We start from the raw sequence: 21,203 nt of genomic DNA, 5'->3' as shown, positions 1-21,203 counted from the left end.
AAAACGTTTGAAAAAATTGATCAAAAGCTTTTTAAAATACTACACTTTCTTAGATGCATGTGCAATATCAAATTAACTGAATAAACAGTTGTTTAGGAATTTTATTTGTTATTCATTGTCGTTGTCTTAGAAGTAATTTCTCACTCGTAAGTATTATTAAGCAATCATAGTTATTGAATGATTCTACAGTTACTTGTATGGATTTGTTGGTGTTAAGTCTTGACCCATGTTTTATTCGATAGTTGATTTTATAATTCATTTCTCCATTGATTTGTTGACTAAACAGGTATATGTATTTTATTTTTTACAGAATTTCGAAGACAGTTTGTTTCAGCAATAGAGGTCATGCGTTATATTTATCATCACCGACGGAGATACAGAAATTTAGTATATCTAATGAGTTTTGGTAAGTATCTAGATATTTCTTTATATATATATATATATATATATATATATATATATATATATATATATATATATATATATATATATTAGGGTGGTCCTTATTTTGGACACTTTCGAATTTTTATGCTCCCAGAGGCTTATGTGGCTCGAAATAAATAAAAAAAATCGGTCTGTCAGTTAACCCTGCGGGCCAGCCCCAAAACTTCCCGCTGTTTTCGAGCTTAAGAACCTCGAAAACATTATTGTGAATACATTTTCGAGCTCTTCGAGCTCGAAAATACGTTTTTATGCTGTTGTTTTCGAAAAAAAACGTTTTTCTCCAACGATATCTCTCAAACGAATTAACCGATTGAGACGGTTGAGGTGGCAATCGACGCGTTTTATCAAAGTCTAAAGCTGATCAAATTTTGAAATTAATTTATCGATTCGATTTTGAGATATTTCAAAAAAACTAAAAAAAAAATTTTTTTTTAATTCTTTCGACAACGGTTTCTCTTGAACGAATGAAGCGATTTTGATGGTTCAGGTGGCATTCGACGCGGCTTATAAAGCTCTAGAGCCCAGTCCATTTTGGAATCAATCCATCAAGCACATTAAAAGTTATCAAAAAAAAACATTTTTGAAAAAACTTTATTTTTGGAATATCTCTGAACGAGCCCTACCGATCAAGCTCAATTTTCTCACGGCTTCAAGATATTGACAATCCGCGTCGAATGACACCTTAAAGTTCAAAATCGGTTCATCCGTTCAAAAGATACAGGTATTTACATACGTACGTACATACATACATACATACATACACTCGGACATCATCTTGAAATTAGTCAGAATAGCTTCCTAGGACCTCAAAACGTCGATATCTGATGGAAATTCGGTTTTCGTAAATCGGACCGAAACCAATAACTTCCCGGATTTTTGAAAATTTACAATTTTCTTAGCGGGAAGTTAAAAATAATATATTCACAGAAAAAAATAATCTTGACTCAAGAATATTTTTCTTCAACCAAGAAATTTTTCAGCGAGTGGAATGAAAACCGGAAATTTCTTGAACGAAGGGAAATAATTTCTTGAATTTTAAATCTTGAATTAAGAAAAAAAATTCTTAAGCCAATACATATTTCATACTCGTTCCAATAATAGAATTACTTATTTTAAAAATTTGCATTTCTTATTATAATAAACATTTTTTTTAACCTAAGTATGTTACTTACTTATACCAAGAAATAAAAATATTTAGTTCAAGAAAGTTATACACTTAATTAAAGAACTATGATGTTTTGAAACAATAAACGGTACGAACTCGAACTAAAAATAAAGGAGGTTGGTTTAAAAAATTTAAACTCTTGGTTGGAGTGTAGTGTACTTTCTCTGACCAATCACACGAAAAATCTCAAACCAAGATTACTAGAGTATCAAGCCAAGAAAGTTTTCTCTTGGATTCTCACTCATAGATGCTCCCTCCTTCGCATCCTAAGGAATGAATACTCTCCACTCTCTCTCTTCCTCAGACTAGCGTAACAAATGGATTTTGAGTCCACCTTATTTTTTTAAAAAATTAAAAATTAAATAACTAAATTATTTTATTATAATAAATTGATTAAATAATATTGAATAATTTCTCAATTTTTTTTGTAATTAAATTTTTTTTTTGTTTTTAAAACTTTTTTATTTTCATGTCGAAATTCATTTATGAACGATTCATACGATCCGTTCAGTATTTTGGTAAAATATCAAAATTATCATTTTTCTAAATTATTGGCATAACATTTGTAATAGTAATTCTGTGTTTAGGATCTAAAGATGTGACTGACCATAAGCCAGTATGGCTCAGTATATGTGGGCAAACTAAACGTATTCTGGCAAAGGCTGGGATGGCTTAATTGGTAAAGCTCTCGCGTGGCGCCGAATCGATCTGGGTTCTATTCCTGGGTTAAGCGATAATTGTTTTTTCGCAAGTTGTTTTAAATGTTTAACTAACTGCGAAACTGGCCTATCCCTTATAAATGCTTCCGATGCAGTATTTATTTGCTTCACAGCATTGTTTGTAATATTTAAACAAAACAAAAATTGTTCAATAAAAAAATGAAAAAAAAATAAAATTTTTTAGCTCGATAAATTTATTTGCTTAGTTAAAAAAATCAATTTCTTGGCTGAAAAATTTTTTTTGTTTGCGACAAAAAAAAAAAAACATTTCTTGGCCCAAGAAAGTTTTTTCTTGGTTTAAAAAATTTTTTTTCTTAGTACAAAAACTTTTTTTTTTTAGCTTAAGACACTGTTTCTTGACTCGATAAGGTAACAGTTTTTAGACGATAAAAAAATTTCTCGAGTTGGGAACAAACTTTCTTGGCCCGAGAAAAATAATGCTTTAAACCAAGGACAAACTTTCTTGGGCCAAGAAAGTTTGTTCTTGGTTTAACACATTATTTTTCTCGGGCCAAGAAAGTTTGTTCCCAACTCGAGAAATTTTTCTTGACTTAAAAACGTAACAATTTTCAGCCAAAAAAAAAATTTGTTGAATTAAAAAAAAAAATCTTCTCGAACCAAAAAAAAAATTTTTGGGACCAAGAAAGTTTTTTTTTGGTTTAAAGAATTTATGTGTCAGACTAAGAAAGTTATGTCTTCCGCAAAGGAAGTAATTTCTTGATCCAAATAATTTTTTTACTTCAATAAAGTAAGAAATTTCGCTTGGTTCAAGAAAAAAATTTCGAAGACATTTTATTTCTTGGTTCAAGATTTCCTTTTTTTCTGTGTACAGTTTGCTAAAAGGAAATATCTTGACCTTGACAAGTCCGTTATAAAGCACAACTTTTCCGGTTCGCCTTCAAAACGTGCAAAATTTAGCAAATAGAAAAATCAGAACTTCAATAATTTTTGGGATTTTGAAAATTTGCTGATTTGCTGATTTTTTAAAAATGTTCTTAAAACATCTTAGACTTACAAACTTTTTGACTTTTCTAACTCAAAAAAAGCGTATACCTGGAAAAAATTATTTTTGCTGAATCAGTTAATTTTAGTCCGACGATATCTTTGGAACGAATAAACTGATTCTCGTGTGCTTTGAGACAGTAGAAAGGAAATTTTAACCAGCTTTAATTGAAATTTGAAGCAAATTGGATAGGCGGTTTATGAATTATGCAAAACAAATTTTTAATGAATTTTTTGATTTTGATTTTCTAAATAGCTCAAAAACTACTTACCAGAATGACTCTAAAATCTAATCAATTCAGTCTTAGTTAGCCTTCCGATCGCTACCAATTCAAATTGGTTAATTTGCTCCAAGGATATCGTACGACGTAAATTAGTTTACACGACCCTCCACCCCCACATGCAAACACACATGGACATCCATCTCAAAATAATCGAAATAGCTATCTTAAACCTCGGAACGTCGACACCTGATAAAAACTCGATATTCGAAAAGCGACCCGAAACCAGTAACAACTTTCCTGTTTTTTTTTTAATTTTCAACTTCCATTGCAGGAAGTTAAAAATACTCTAAAATGTTATAAAAGAAGATATTTTTTGAAATTCAGTTGAAATCCATAACAACTTCTGCAATTTAATAAACTAAATTTGACTCAAAAACTAAAATTTTATATATTAATTACATGTGTATTAAATCAATAGTTTGTAAACCATTCTCCAACTAAACCGATTATTTGGGGGCATCCTTAAAGATTGAGGACTGGATCGAAGTATTCTTTAAGCTCATTTTTTTAAAATAATGCTATTGAACATCTAAAAGAAACAGTGTAGAAAGATAATGTTTTTAGATTCTGAGTTATTTTCTCAAAATTACAAATAAAACTTAGAAATGAATGTTTTTTTATTTCAATATTATGTCAATGGATTCGGAATGAGATTTTTCAACATGAATAAGTTCATTTTTTTTATCTTCGGATTTTCGTTACACACGTAAAGTATGAACGGGCTTGATAGTTTGGACCCGTAATCAGAGTATCGATTGCATATAAGGAAACTTTCAGCCAGTCCTCAAATTATCGAAATGTCCTCAAACAATCGGTTTTATTGGAGAATCGTCCTCAAACTATCGGTTTAATACACACAAAATAAATATACACTTATCCAAGAATTTAAAAGAACAAAAAATTTTTAAAATTTTTTAGTGATTTTTGGAAGGTTGTGAATTAATAAAAAATGGTCGTATCAAATAATTGAGTAAGCCATTTAAAGCTTGCAATCACTAGTTTAAAGATCTTCTAACAGAAATTTTTTAAAAATGTTTTTTTTTTTTTGTTCACGGAACGGGAAAATTTTTTCTCCCAAAAAGCTTCAATCTTGATTATTAGAAAAAAAAATTTAGGCTTTTTTTCTACAAAATTTCACGAAAAAAAAAATCCTGAATGTTTTTTTTAAAGTTTTCAAAAAAAATTTTTTTGGAACGAAGTTCCTTATGGCGCGTTGCGGAGGAGTACCCTAGCCGGTAAAAAACGTCCGTAACGCGAGGAAAAAAATCGTAACCTTTTTATGTATAGTCTATGTATGGTGGCTATACACTGTCTAATGTATAGTCTATGGGATGACTGTTATTATTATTGCCGTTTGCTATTATTATTATATCATTCGATAATTACACCATCTGGTGGTCAAAAGTGGAACCATCTGATCATTACTACTACGTTAAACGCAGGGAGGCTATACACAGGGTTGCGAATTCTTTAATAAGAATATTTGCAATCAAAAATTGAATTTTCAATCCGTAATTGAAATTATATCGATTAAAATTACAAAGTTAATTTTTAATTCAACAACTTGAATTGAAAAATTGAAAAATTAATTTAAATATAAACACGTGGGATTGAGAATCGAAAAACTAATTTTTAATAAGAGAAGTGAAATTGAAATTTAAAAAAGTAGTTTTTAAATTGACACGTGGGTCTAAAATTTCAAGAATTAATTCTAATTCAGATACGTGGGATTAAAAATTAAAAAATTACTTATTAATTCAAACACATGGGATCAAAAATTGAAAATTACTTTTTAATTCAGATTCGGTACGCAATCAAATAAGTAATCAAGACAAAAAATTTGACAGCAATTATAACAGGAAAGAATACTGTTTTACTTGATCTTCAAGTTTGAATATTTTTAAACTTACTGTTGATCGTCAGATATAATAGAATTTGAATTAAGAAGATCATGCATAGTTAAGACATTTGAGCATTAAATTTTTTGAATAATTTTCAGCGTAAGCAGAGAATTTAAAATTAAACCAACACCAATCCGATGTTCAGAATTAAAAATATTTTATTTAATTTTTTTATTTGAAAATAGAAAATTTAGAAACAGAATGTAATTTTCTAATCCCCTTTAGCTATGGCTAATTAAAATTTTTGATTGACTTTTCAATTATTAGATATGGAATTAGAGATTAGAAAGAAATTTTTTAATCTCGTTTTCCGAATTGAAATTTTTTATTTAATGTTTTATTTGAAAACGTAGATTTAAAAATTAAGCCATTACATTTTAACGATACTTTACGAATTGAAAATTTGAAATTTAATTGTTAATCGAAAAATGTTGGATTAAAAATGAAAAAATTATTTTCAATTCAAAGATATTCAATTAGAAAATTACAAAATCATTTTTAATTTGTTGTTTTTGGATTATGAAATATAAAAAAAAATTTAATTGAAACACCAATGCAATTATAAATTTAATGCGCTATTTGCAACTCTGGCTATACACTTTGTATAGGAATGAATTAGACTGGGCCAAAAAATTCGACTATATTTTTTTTTTTTCGATACTGTGAAAATATTATTCCTGATGACTAAAAAAAATTACTGTGCAAGTTTGAGCCCTTATTATTGATATTAAGAGGTGTATCGTTAGGACTATTAGTTTTTTGACAGAAATTTCATTTTTTACCCAAAACTCCTAAAACATCTATCTGAAAAATTTAAGCAATGTATATTCTTAAAAGAAATTGAATTCCTTACAAAAAATTTCTCTTAGTAAATTGACGTTAAATAAGCCGTTTCCTTGTAACCGTGCCTTAAACATTGATTTGTTTTTTTAATTCTTTGATTCTATTTTGGATTTTTGTAACTACTAGAAATATTAAAATTTTTTTTTACGCAAGATTCATATTCTTGAAGAAAATTTAATGCTCTACAAAAAAGGTCTTCTAACATTTTTTGCTAAATTCACTCCTTCGAAAGTTATTCAAGGTTGAAGTTGAGTCAAAACGAGGTCAATAACCTGAATAACGTTCGAAGGAGTGAATTTAGTAGAAATGTTATTTTTTTGGCCCAGTCTATTGTGTATACTTATTCTTTACAGCATACTACACACCTATCGAGAAAAAAATCATAATAAAAATGTATACTCCAATAATTATTTTCTTTATACTTCGAATAGAACTTGAAATTAATATTTTTGTAATAAGGAACTTCGTTCCTATCTGGTATCCCACGACACCACGCAATTTTTTTTTTATCGTTTACCTTTCATTTACTAAGTAAGCAACCCAAAAATGTACAAAAAGACGAAAAAACATTGACTTTTGAATTTGATGATAATTACAAAATGAAGGGAACATAATTCGTTCCTATAGTTGTTTTGTGAAATTTTGATCTATCAGTCCGGATAAATTGTTTAATGGATCGATTTGAAAATTTACAGAGCTTTTGCTTGTTCATTGAGCTCTCAGATCACCTGGCAACATGCTTTCCGAAAATGTTTGTAAAGTAGTGATTGATTTACAAAAAAACTACAAAAGGTCGTTTTATTATACGTTTTTTGAATCAATATTAAGGATGAGAAAAAATTTTGATTTTTCTTAAATTGAAGTAACGCTAGTGGGGGCGAATTTTCTGGCCCTGTGGATAAAAAAAACCAAAATATTTAGAAAATTTCTGTCTCAAGCTATTTCTTATAATTACGCAATAATCGTGACTTAAAAAAAATTTTGCTAGAAGATCTTAAAACTAAAGATTTCAAGCTTCAAATTGCTTTTTTTAATTATTCACAACAATTAATTCTCACGAAAATACAGCCTTTCAAAAATCACTAAAAAAATTTTTAAAATTTTTCGTTCCTTTAATTTTTTGGACAAGAGTATAAAATTTTGGTTTGTCAGTAAAAAATTAGATCATTGAGTTATAGGAATTCTTATGGATTTTATTAAATTTGATATGCCTTATGCTTCTACAATGGTAGATATCGCTAGGATACGCTCTTTTAGATCCTGTAATCCTATATATAAAGAATTATAAACGGGCTTCATAGGTTAGAATCGTCCTTAATCGGTTGTAGACACAAGGAATATTTGAGCGTCCTCAAACTATCAAAATGTCCTCAAACAATCGGTTTCATTGGAGAATGGTCCTCAAACTATCAGTTTAATAATACACATAATTAACATGTAAAGTTTTAGTTTAACAGTCAAAATTTAGTTGATTAAATTTTAGCAATTGTTATGAATTTTCATAAAATTTTTTACGCCCGTATGCTTCTAAAATGGTAGGTATTACTAGGACATGCCCTTATGGATCCTGTAATGCGATATAGAACCTAATATAAGCGGGCTTCATAGGTTAGAACCGTCCTCAAAATATCGGTTAGATGTAAGGAAACTTCGAGCCAGTCCTCAAACTATCGGTTTAATCGGAGAATGGTCTTCAAACTATTTGTTTAATATATTTGTAATTAACATATAAAATTTCAGTTTGTCAGTGGAAATTTGGTTTATTAAATTTCAGAATTTTTTACGGATTTCCACTAAAGTTTATAAAATAGTATCAAATATTATAACTTTTGAGAGTACTATTTACTCAAATTTTACATGATATTTTTTGTTAACTTTCCGCTGAGAAAAATTAAAATTAAAAAAAAAAATAGAAGTTATCGGTTTCCGTCCGCTTTTCGAAAACCGAGTTTTAAAAAAAATTATGACTAAAAAAAATCATCGTGCAAGTTTGAATTCTTAATAATAATATTAAGAAGTGTATCATCGCAATTTTTTATTTTCTTTTAATGAGCGGGTTTTTGTCTCATAACTCTCAAAAAATTGAGATAAACGAAATTGACTTGAAGACAGTTCTTCTAGGAAATTGAATGCTCGACTAAACCGTTTCAATTTAAATTTTTCGTTAGATGAACCGTTTGTTTTCGGAAACTGATTTTTGCATTAATGACAAATTTTCAAAGTTACACAATCAAATTGTAAAATCATCTCAATGTTCAAGCTATGAAAATAAGGAAACGGTTCATCTGACGGAAAATTTAAAATGGACCTTTTTTTGTAGAGTATTCAATTTCCTACAAGTAATGTTTCTGAGTTAATTTCGTTTATCTCGATTGTTTGAAAGTTATGAGACAAAAACCCGTTCATTAAAAGAAAATCAAAAATTGCGATGATGGACCTATGAATATTATTAAGGGCACAAAGTTGCACGATAATTATTTTTTTGGTCACCATGATTAATATTTTCACAGTATCGTTAAAAAAAAAATTGTTGTTTTTTTGACCTCGTCGAATACACGCACACAGGCGCGCGCACACACACACACACACGTACAGATAATCAGACATCATTCTGAAAATAGTAAGAATAGCTTCCTAGGACCTCAAAACGTCCACATCTGATGAAATTTCAATTTTCGAAAATCGGGGTGAAAACAATCACTTTCTGAAATTTTTGAAAATCATCGATTTTCTTAGCGGGAAGTTAAAAAATTATCGAAGCCCATAGACTGTTTTTAAAACGTACAAAAGCCTAGAATATTGTTGTTTCGGAGATTTTTTTAGAATTACTCCAGAACCGTGCATAATAATAAATTTTCCATATCGTATCTGAAAACTAGACAGGGGAGACCGGGGTGCTTTAGCCCCCTGGGGTACGAAGGCCCCCCTCAAAAATTACGTAAAAAATTTTTTTTTGATTTCCGTCAAGTTATGACCCCCACAATGTTTTTATCACATTTCAAGTCAGTATGTGATATGTGGGGTACAATGGACCACCCGAAAGAAAAAATTATAACAAAAAAATTTTTTTTTGCATTTTCCGTCAAATTATGACCACTCGATAATGTTTTTATCATATTTTAGGCCAATATGTGATATGTGGGGTAAAATAGACCACGCGATAAAAAAAATGATAACAAAAAATTTATTTTGTTTTCATTTTCCGTCATATTATGACCTCTTTAATGGTTTTATCATACTTTAGGTCAATATAAGATATGTGGGGCAAAATGAACCACTTGAAAAAAAAAATTATAACGAAAAAATTATTTTTTTCCATTTTCCGTCAAGTTAATTTTTTCGCTGCAATTTTTTTTTTTTGAGTGGCCTATTTTGCCCTACATATCACATATTGACCTAAAATATAATAAAAACATTATAAAGGTCATAACTTGACGGAAAATAAAAAAAAAATCATTTTTTCATCACAATTCTTTTTTTCGAGTGGTCCATTTTAACTCATATATCACATATTCACCTAAAATATGATAAAAACATTGTAGTGGTCATAACTTCACGGGAAATAAAAAAAAAAATTTTTTCGAATTTTTACAAAATTTCGACTGATTTTTCCGAAATAGACGGAATATAAACGAATCTGATGGTCAAAAGCCACGACAAGAAAAAACCGGCTTAAGGGGGCATTCGTACCCCGGTCTCCCCTATAGATCGAATAGATTTTAGAACACTGAAAAACGGTTGATCCTGTGATCTAACCTCAAAACTTCCCGCTGTTTTCGAGCTGAAAGAACTTGAAAACGTTATCAATAGTAAACTTATGAGCTCCTCGAGCTCAAAAGACGGTTGGACCGAAAAATATACATTTCGCTGAAAAAAGTTATTTATGTTTAATGATATCTTTAGGATAAATCGACCGATCTGCACGTGCTTTGCAGCAATCTTGATCAAACTTAGTTGTAAATCAGTCAAGCTATTTACGGATTTTGCAACAAAAACCTAAAAAAATTTCTATTTTTGGCATAACTTGAAAACTAGTCGCTCGATTAACTTAAAAATCTAGTCAGTTCAAAGGCTTAATGAGCCATTTCGATTGACGTCAAATACCTTCAAATTAGTCGATTCAATCCAAACATGTCGTCGGACAAAAAGTTGAGACACACCGTGCGCGCGTGTGCACGCACGCATACACACACAAATGCGGACAGATGGACGTCTGTCTGCGAACAGTCAGGATAGCTTTCTTGAACCTTAAAACATCAAGATATGTTGAAGACTCGATTTTCGAGAATTGGACTGAAACCAATAACTTCCTTTTTTTTCGAAAATTTTGAATTTTCACAGCAGGAAGTAAAGAAAAAAATTATAAACACACAATTTTTCTACATTTTCTGGTCGAAAATACGTGAAGTCGGGATTCTAAACAGTTATCAAATACTATTTTGAAGATAATGAATAGAACAAATTACACTGATTTTTTCTCCTCGATCTTGTGTATGTGATTGTCGTATTTGAGCTGGCTAAAAACGTAAAATTAAAGTCAGACCTCAAAATAAGAGTCCCCAAACTAACGATACTTTGAGGTCAGGCCTCAAAGTAACTAACCCCAAAATAACGGGACTTTGAGGACAGTCCTCAAAGCATGCGTTATCCTAGTTGCATGGATTGAGGACGATTCTCCGACGTATCAGATAGTTTGGGGACAGTTCTCAAACTATCTTTTTGGTCATATCTTTTGGAAAAAAATCGTGCATATAAAAAATCAAAACTTGCATGGGGCTCTTTAAGGCATATGTAAGCTATTTTCAACAAAAAAAAACCGATGTGTCAAACTATCGGTTCAATATACTATAACACAAAAACTAGACGCTAATTTCTGCGTTACAACTTCGTTCTCTGCCCTTAGCCTCCAGTCTCTATACGAACAGGGCGCCAGGTAATTTTTATCACTGGAACCATCAAACCAGTAAATCATGAAAGTTAGATAAATTTTGATCTGTGGACTTATCTCAAACCCACGCATTGATAAAGCTTGATAATTTTTTGATCTGTGAAATTATCACCGAAACCACGCATAAGTAAAACTAAATCTAAAACTTAACAAAATGCTCAGAACTTATAAGCAAAAAGAAAACGGAGACTGGAAAACGAAAAACAGAGTTACGGTATGCCATGGTGTCGCTCAGTGTGTAGGTTTATGAAGAGAGGGAGTGGTCCGGGTTACATCATTCCAAAGTCATGTAGATTAATATTGAATTCGCAACTTTTATTTAACAACAATAATCTCAAAACTCTATTTAACAATAAACAAAATACAGTCGCTTAGTACAAATAATATTTTTCTCTAGAACGAATGCTGACTATAATAAAATTAATCTTAACAGAAAGTAAATTGAAATCTAAATGATACGTATCGATATTTTATAAATAAATTAATTAATTAACCAGAACTAAACGATAATCAAAAATATTTGGTAAACTAGAACAATAATTATGGATTCGATACTTCAGAACGTTTTCTTTAGCAAAATCGTAAAACTAACGTACATGGGTCTCATTTCGATGTTAATTAGACAATAATTGGTTCAACAATCAAACATGTTTTTTATAATTCTTTTACAAAATAATATTAACAATAAAACGTGAACGTGACTCTAAAAATGTAACAATATTCTCATAATTCTCTCGGATCGTGAATCTTTTCTTTAATTAAAAACAGTAGCATAATACCTCAAGACTTTGTCTCGAACTCGATTAATTATTTATAATTATTTCATACCTAATTACTGGTGAATAAATATCAAATAACGTCTTACACTGTTTAAACAATACGTCTGTAGCAATAATCTTAATCTGTAGCTTTCCGCAATGCCTTGAATTGTAGCACCATTACTGCACACGTCTACTCGATTCGACTAGAGTCGAATGCTCACGTCCGTACTCCTCGAAGGTCTCCCTTCGACTTCTCTCTCTCAATTTCTAATTCCGAAACACCAAACTCAATCCTATCGTTATCAATAACTGACCTCTATATTCTAAATTCCTAAATCCAACTCAATCTTTACTATATCGGTAACTGGAGGCTCAAGTCCTCACCAAACGTACTCACTAAACCCATTCTGAGTATGGATATCCTTGGCAGTTGCTCTCCTGGAACAGACTTCAGCTGGGATCATAAAACTTATAAACTAAGTGACCTATGACTTCCTAAGCGGTACAAGTGGTCATGACTTGTCCTCTGAGGCCTGTCAGACTAATAATTTAAAAATGACCAAACGGCTTCCACAACAGCAAGGGTCACAAAATTACTGTTGAGACCTGCCAAACCAAAACTCCAAAACTGATCCTATTCTGCATCCGTCAAATTCCTTATATACTGGAGAGCTAGCATCTCAGCTAGACCACTGCAATCAACCAAGAAGTCTCAGAGGGATAGAACTAGGTTCTATCATCAGATGATACCGGGTGACTAATTTAAGTCCCGCTCCACGGTAACACTGACTCGTCCACATACTCAAAATGGAAGAACCGTCAGTAAAGGACCCCTAGCGCTTTCGCGCTTGAAGGGTGCAATACCAAATCCGAAACTCAAACTTGATCATTTTCTCAACTTTAATCTTAAACCATATCCCATAATAATTTTCCATGATTCTGATTCTAATTCTTATTTTTTTCTTATCAGAAATCCATAACTGTAGCCAAACGTTACTCCATATTTAATTCTTAAACTATAACTTAATCAAAAATCTGTGTCAAAATCGTAAATTACTGTAAGCTAAATTATAAGTCTTGAGTTGCCATGCTCGTAAATACAATAAAATTCGTTGGTTCTTGTGACGTTCACTTTGATTTGATCCCCATACGATAAATAACGTCACAATACATATATATATATATATATATATATATATATATATATATATATATATATATTAGGGTGGTCCGTTTGGAACGACTATTTTTTTTTTTTCGCTCCCACTGAAAAATATTGTTGTAGACATTGAAAAAAAAATTCTCTGAAAGTTTTAGCTCTTAATTTAAATTCTAAGTACTTTACATTTGATTTTGAAGTTTTCCCATTTAAAATACATAGGAAAGTTGGGATTTTTTTTTAAATTCTCTATAACTCAGCCGCATTTTAAGTTATCGGGTCGCCGTTTGCGGCATTTTTTAGGTAATTTGATACTCTTCAGAAGTCTCCTTAATAGTTTTACTCGGACTCTAATTGTTTTTTCTGTATTGGTTCTGAAAATAATTTTTTTAATAATAATTTGGGTTTTTAGTTGATATTAACTAAATAACGAAATTTACAGAAAAAGTGCAGGTAACGATTTTTTAGAAAATTTTATTCGCTACAAAAAAGGTCCTCTTAGTTAAGTAGCTTAAGTTCTCCGTTCACGTGATATAGGGATTTTAGTAATTTTGTAAATATAATATTTGTCAAAAATTTTTCCGAAGTTCATCAATTTGACCCCTTCTGATTTTAGTGACTGGATTAAATTAATGAAAGGAAAATTATTTACTGATTTAAAATTGAAATGAAATAGCATTTGGTGGAATTTTTCGACAAATATTTTATTTACAAAATTACTGAAATCTCTATATCACGTGAACGAAGAACTTGAGCCACTTAACTAAATAGACCTTTTTTGTAGCGAATAAAATTTCCTAAAAAATAGTCATCTGCACTTTTTCTGTAAATTTCGTTATTTAGTTAATATCAACTAAAAACCCAAATTATTATTAAAAAAATTATTTTCAGAACCAATACAGAAAAAACAATTAGAGTCCGAGTAAAACTATTAAGGAGACTTCTGAAGAGTATCAAATTACCTAAAAAATGCCGCAAACGGCGACCCGATAACTTAAAATGCGGCTGAGTTATAGAGAATTTAAAAAAAAATCCCAACTTTCCTATGTATTTTAAATGGGAAAACTTCAAAATCAAATGTAAAGTACTTAGAATTTAAATTAAGAGCTAAAACTTTCAGAGAATTTTTTTTTCAATGTCTACAACAATATTTTTCAGTGGGAGCGAAAAAAAAAAAATAGTCGTTCCAAACGGACCACCCTAATATATATATATTAGGGTGCTTCAAAACAAAACTTGAATTTTTTTTTTTGCTCTTACCCCCTAAAACGTTAGTGGTTGCCAAGAAAAAAATCCTCCCACAAGATGAGCTCTCTAGCTCAACTCTAAGAGGTCGCTATTTTAATTTTAATTTCCCATCTGATTAACATGTAAAAATTTATTTTTTTATTCAAAGTGTAATTACTCATAAGCTGCTCAATATTTTTCAAATTCATACATAAATCTTCAAAGTTAATTTCTCAAGCTTTCCAAAACCCTATGATAAGTCATAATTATCCCCAATTGAAGCTAGCAAAAAAAAAAAAATCGAAAATTGACAATTTCATTTTGAAATACAAAATTGATACTTTTCAGATAGCTTCAATTGACATTTGAATAATGGTAATTACGACTTGTCATAGGGTTTTGAAAAGCTTGAGGACTCAGCTTTAAAGGTCTATGTATAAATTTGAAAAATATTGAGCAGCGTACGAGTAATTACACTTTAAATGAAAAAATAAATTTTTACATGTTAATCAGATGGGAAATTAAAATTAAAATAGCGACCTCTTAGAGTTGAGCTAGTGAGCCCATCTTTTGGGAGGATTTTTTTCTCGGCGACCACTAACGTTTTAGGGGTTAAGAGCGAAAAAAAAAATTAAAGTTGTTTTTTGAAGCACCCTAATATATATGTAGCGTTGCTACTAGGTGAAGCGATCGACAAATTTCGGCAGATTACGTCGAACATCGATTTTTCATTTTTCCGTCTCTTCCTCATTCGTAGAGACAATAAGTAATATATCGCTGGACTGCATACACGCATCCAAGCATTTTTCTTTACTGTATACTTACAGTTACTGTGTTACTTTCGTTAGTTAAATAAAACATTTGTTTAATATAATTAGTTGGTTTTAATCATTTATAATATTATCTAAACCACTAAATTGGTGACCCCGACGTGATTTCTTTTGTAGAGAAGCGTCGAACACGAGTATAACACAGTTTATAAAATTTCGTGAGTTCTCGCATAATTTTTGCCGCGAAGATTTTGTCGCGTTACCGATTAATCGGCGAGACCGTGAATTTTCATTCACAGTTATTTTTGTGTGAATTTTTTTTTTAATTAGTGCAGTGAATTTTTTTTATCACTGTGCAGTTTTAATCTTTTATCACCGCTGGTGCATTGCTGGGCATCTTATGGACGTTATGCCGCATCAGTGTTAATTCGAGGGACCATTAGTGCAAATCGAGTTGTGATAAAAGTTTTTGCGCGGTGTAAATAAAATTGTCTATTTCGTAGTGTCGCGTTAAATTTTCCGGTAGCTACGTCATCCGAAATAGTTTCGAGGATTAAGCCAGAGAGTCCGCCAAGCATTCCTGAGTGGCGAGTCATCGCTGGATTCGTAAAAAAATGCTTGGATGCGCGTATGCAGTCCAGCGGTATATTACTTATTGTCTCTACGAATGAGGTAGAGACGGAAAAATGAAAAATTGATGTTCGACGTAAACTGTCGAAATTTATCGATCGCTTCACCTAGTAGCAACGCTACATATATATATATACATACATATATAAATTTTTCAACGAATGGTATTTTTGAACTCTACTCAACTAATTGTGATAGGTTGTGACAAAATTCCTTGAAAAATCGACCATCAGGACAAATACAATACCTAGATTTTTTTTAAAATCTACCTAAAAATAAGTGGCTTTTAATTTTCCGTTTACGACTATTGTTAATGAAACGCATTGATTCGGATAGATATTAATAAAAAAAATCAAAATGACGAGTCAAAAGAGTTTGAAATTGGATCGTAAGGCCGAAGTATAAAATATCTGTAGAAATTTAGAAAAGAGTAATTTTTAACTTCCCACTAAGATAATTGAAAATTTTCAAAACAAAGGGAAGTTATTGGTTTCGGTCAGATTTTCGAAAACCGAATTTCTAACAGATCTTTACGTTTCAACATTTCAGGAAGCTATTCTGACTAATTTCAAGATGATGTCCGAGTGTATGTATGTGTGTATGTACGCACGTACGTATGTGTGTAAATATTCTGTAACGTTTAAACGGGTGGACCGATTTTGATTCCCAAGGTGGCATTCAACACGGCTTGTTAATCCCTATAAGCAGTAAAAAAATTGAGCTAGATCAGTACGGTGCTTTCGGAGATATTCTAAAAATAAATTTTTTCAAAAATGTTTTTTTTTGATAACTTCTTATATTCTCGATGGATAGATTCGAAAATTTAGTCAGCTATAAAACTTTATAAGCCGCGTCGAATGCCACCTCAAAAATCAAAATCGGTTGATTCGTTCGAGAAATATCTTCGGAGATAAGAATGGTAAGAAAAGGTTTTTCGCGAATATCTTTAGAACGACTCCACTAATCATTTCCAAAAATTTATTAGCTCGAAAACTCAATAATACGCGCTGATTGCTACATTAAACATGGAAATCTGTCGATTAGTTTAAAAGATATCGACGACAAAAAGTTGAAAAAATAACATTTTGTGTCATTTTCCCTAGATAAATCATGATATAATGTACTATAATGTGATTGTGATTGAAAAGCTCATAAAAAGTCAACGGTACCCAAGAGTATTTTTGAGCTTGAGGAGCTTTGGAAGCAATCGATTGATTTTTTTCAAAGCTGTTAACAAAAACATTTTTTTACCATTTTGTTCTTCAACTATATCTTTTGAACAGGTTCAAATGATGCTTGCGAAAATCAACTTTTTTTGTTAAAGTCGATATCTGATTGAATTTTGAAAGTAATCAAGTCGTTTCAGTGATGTTTAAAAAAATCCGTTTCTTAATATTTCAGTCTCGAACGATACCTTTGAACGAATTAACCGATTTTGATGTTTGATACAGTAGTCGACGTTCTAGACCTGACATGATTTTAAAATTGATTGGTTCGGTCTTCTTGAAGATTAAACCGATTGTTTCATTGAAAGAATTCGTTTTTACCATTCCTTTCAACAACTATATCTCTTGAACAAATAAACCGATTAATACGACTCTCGAGGCAATTAATGCGCTTTATTGAGTCCTGGAGCTGACTCGATGTTGGAATCGTTTGGTATTAGTTACTTTAAAGATGTTAGCATAAAACTGTTTTTTTCATTTCTTCCTGCAGTGATATGTTCCAAGCGAATCATCCAATTAAGGCAGCTCATGCGGAAATCAAGGCGTTTTGTTGTGTTTTACAGCTGATTAGATATTGCAATCGATTGATCGAGTTGTATTTCAGAAATTTCCAAAAATCTAAAAAAAAAAATTTCTTTTTTTGGTTCTTCTTATATATCTCAGAGTTTATTTGATTGAGTAGTATAAAATTTTCAGGAAACTCGATGGCTGGCAAGCACTTTCGAACGCCGCCAAAACTCCAAATCAGTTAATTATTTAAAAAAGTTATAATGAGCTTATACACACACACATCATTCTAAAAATAGCCAGAATAGTTTCCTAAGACCTCAAAACGTCGACATCTGATGAAAACTCCATTTTCGAAAATCGGGGTAAAAACAATAAATTTCCGCATTTTTTGAACATCTTCGATTTTCTTAGCGGAGAGTTTAAATGTCGTTAAATGGACATCAATTAACTCATATTGATTTCAAGATAACTTAATAATAATCTTTGCTATGCCACAACACGAGTTCGTTGTATAATGCTTGCCGAATATTTTCCGTGATTCGACAACACTGCGCTCAGTTTAACGTGACACCCTACCTCTGACCCTGTGAGAAAATCAGTTTAATATGTCACCCTGTTCATAGTAAATCAAGGTTCTGATTAATTTATTAATTTTTTATTTTCAGCTCCGAGTTGACTGAAATGATGGGAGACTTATTTTCCACAGTAGATATGCCAGAAGCGCCTAAAGAAAGTTTCTTTAAAGGTCTTTTTGGTGGTGGTACACGCAATATAGATCGTGAAGAACTATGTGAGTATAACTATAGTATATTGTACAACTAGTGCGGTAAGTTGTCGATTGCCCCCGAAAGCAAAGTTGAGCGCACGAACGAAGTGAGTGCGCTCATTTGCTCGTGTGGGTAATCGACAACACCGCACGAATTGAACATCCTTTTTTTATTATTGATGCGATATGATTATTATTTTAGTGCTCGCTGTTTTGTTCCCCAAGTAGCTTTTTGCTGATTCAACTGTTGCCGCGACATTTTTGTAGATTATACGATTATCTGCATGTGACAATTTTACTTATCGCACTAAAATTTACTTGTCGCACGCAGATAATCGTATAACGCACACAAATGTCGTGGAAACAGTTGAATGGGCGAGCAGCAATTTGGCGAACAAAAGAGCGTGCGCTAAGATAGCACTTATATCGCATGAATGATAAAAAAAAATTAAAGCATTAGCCTAAGATATAAGATGGTCCATGTTATTTGCATTGGAAAGACGAGCTTTCAAGCCTTTTCAGTCAGTTGGAACGAGGTAATTTCAGATCAATATGAACTAGCGGAACAAAAACATCATTTCCATTCTTAGAATGAAAAGATCATTTGCTTTTGTCCATTGACCTATTATTTTATTCCAACCGACAAACGTAACTGCTGATAAAGCACTATTGGTCTTAAAATTGTCTCGTTTCAACTGGATTTAATTTGCCGGCCTCAAAAAGTCTCTACGACGATTTGGCGCCGAGTTATCATTGATCAAAGCAAAAAAGTCCATTTTGGCTTTGATAATCAATAATTCTGGACATATTGCTCGTACAGAGAATAAAAGGAGGGTTTTGAAAACTGCAAAACATTTTCTATAAGGCAAAATTATTGGTTTTTGATGAAAAAATTTTTTTCAAAGCGATAATATTTATTAAAAAATAGGTAGAAATTTGCATATTTAAGAATATTCGGAGATCTTCGGAATCTTCGGAAGAGAGGGAGAGAGATAGAGAGAGAGAGGTGCTGGCAGGAGTTCCCCTTGCCCATCCACGACGTTGGCGGCATCGGCGGTAAGGTAGGGTCTGTCACCGTCAGAGTACAGAGTAGAGTTGAGTATAGTGGATAGGAAGCGACGGAGATAAAGAGAAAGAGAGAGAAGGACCGAGTAGTTGTGTGTAATAGATGTAGTGTGTAGTGTGCAGAGAGTAGTATAGAGTGTAGATGCAAAGTTCAGCGGGAGAGAAGGAGCTGAGAAGCTCAGGGGTTCTCCAGGGGGGCGGACGAGGCACGTGGTAGAGTGATGTAGGGTGCGCCGGAATACTGCGGGGGCTAAGGGGCGCCTAACACTCATCGCCCGAGAGTCCCGAAAGTAAAGGGGCTTCTATGAGTAAAGTAAACCCAGTAGTATTCTACGGATACGACAGTCCCCGGTGGGCTATTCTCTTGCTGAAACTCAACTCTATGAAAATGAATTTTTTTTTTCAAAATTATTTTTTTTTTAATTCGTTTCGATAACCAATCGCTGTGATTAAAGAAATTAAGATTATCGGTGAAAAAACCCTAATAGATCCACAAGCTTATGGTGCTATTGGAGGTTTTCAGGCTTCTTTGCGATCTATTGAATAATATCTCAGGTCTGTGTAACATCTTAGGTCCACGGAACCGTAGTATTTTCTCGGGGTTTCATGTCCCGCTATCGCAAGTGCAGCCTCTCCCGCTCGTGTAACTCTTTTGGTCCACAAGATTGGACTGCACTTTAATTTTCAGTCTTTTACGTACCCATGTCAAAGTTAACTTTTTAAAAAACCTTCACTGTTCATAAATCTCAAAAACCCCCGGCTTACGATCAGCCATTGAAACCTATGTCAGCTAAGATACCAAGCCTGGCGGCACCTTCCCTTGTGAGTGAGATCGTCGCGAATCGTTCGAACCAACGCTTCTACTGTGGTGAGAAAACTTACGTAACCTACCTGAAAAGAATTGATGTCTGCGTATCTAGGCTTTTGGAAGCGAGCAATCTCTCAGCCTGCTTAACCTTCTGGTCAGCGGGATTCGAGGTACTCTAGGATTTGCGATCCCTTTTTCTGCTTTTATCTTTAAAGGATCCGAGTCAAAGTCATATATTTAATTAAAGAGAACTTTTGGCGGTCCATAAATCGTTTGCACGTGGTAATCGATGTCGTTCTTTATTTAGTTCAAATACATGCATATGTACACGCATTCATACGTATTTGGTAATATGTACCTTCCCACAGCTATTAGTTATTTATTGAGGTGGACTGACAGTCTCCCACCTCATCGTATCTTCTTCTAACTCCTTCTTACTCTATTATGAACATTAAGGTGCTTAAGGGGGTTTGCAGTGGCACCTGTTGGTTTCCTGCAACCACAGAATTTCCACATGTTATATAATGCAAAGCATTACATAGTGGATACTGCTAGCGGTAGGAGTACTTGAAGCATAACCCTCAAAAAGGACGGTGCTTGCTAGCTTGGCCCATTTTAGGACACTTTGTCCACTTATGCCGGTTCCGTGGTAGAATAGCAGGATGCTTGTGTTGGTCCTGGAATGGAAAATTTTTCAACCGTCTGCCTACTCGAATAATGTCATCGGTGACACCGAATGCTACTAGACAAGTAAATGGATGACCATTGGGCCATAGAACGTGTTTGGAGTGTACGTTGAGTTCAAAAGTAAATTGAGTGCGCTGAGTTTCCTTCATGCAAAACCTGAGGGCGTGAGAGACATCCTCAGTGGTGATCGGTGTCTTGAATGTAGAGTGCGGTATCCGTTCGATCATGTCTCGGAGCCTAAAGCAGATTGCTGTGACTCGAAACATGCGGTTTAATGATGCTGATGTT

At 32.3% G+C, this 21,203-nt stretch overlaps 1 protein-coding gene across 14 annotated transcripts in view; it reads left to right on the top strand.

Annotated features, from left to right (window-relative positions):
• Window positions 1–21,203, top strand: part of LOC130677041 (syntaxin-binding protein 5) — a 408,264-nt gene that overhangs the window by 371,607 nt on the left and 15,454 nt on the right. For all 14 annotated transcript variants that reach the window (XM_057483593.1, XM_057483594.1, XM_057483590.1 and 11 more), the window contains 2 exons: window positions 311–406; window positions 18,255–18,379. In XM_057483593.1, the coding sequence (XP_057339576.1) occupies window positions 311–406; window positions 18,255–18,379 (221 nt within the window). The remainder of the gene's footprint in view (window positions 1–310; window positions 407–18,254; window positions 18,380–21,203) is intronic.

Source organism: Microplitis mediator, chromosome 11, assembly GCF_029852145.1.
Source record: "Microplitis mediator isolate UGA2020A chromosome 11, iyMicMedi2.1, whole genome shotgun sequence".
NCBI classification, from domain to species: domain Eukaryota; kingdom Metazoa; phylum Arthropoda; class Insecta; order Hymenoptera; family Braconidae; genus Microplitis; species Microplitis mediator.
This window is presented reverse-complemented; position numbering and strand designations above follow the sequence as displayed.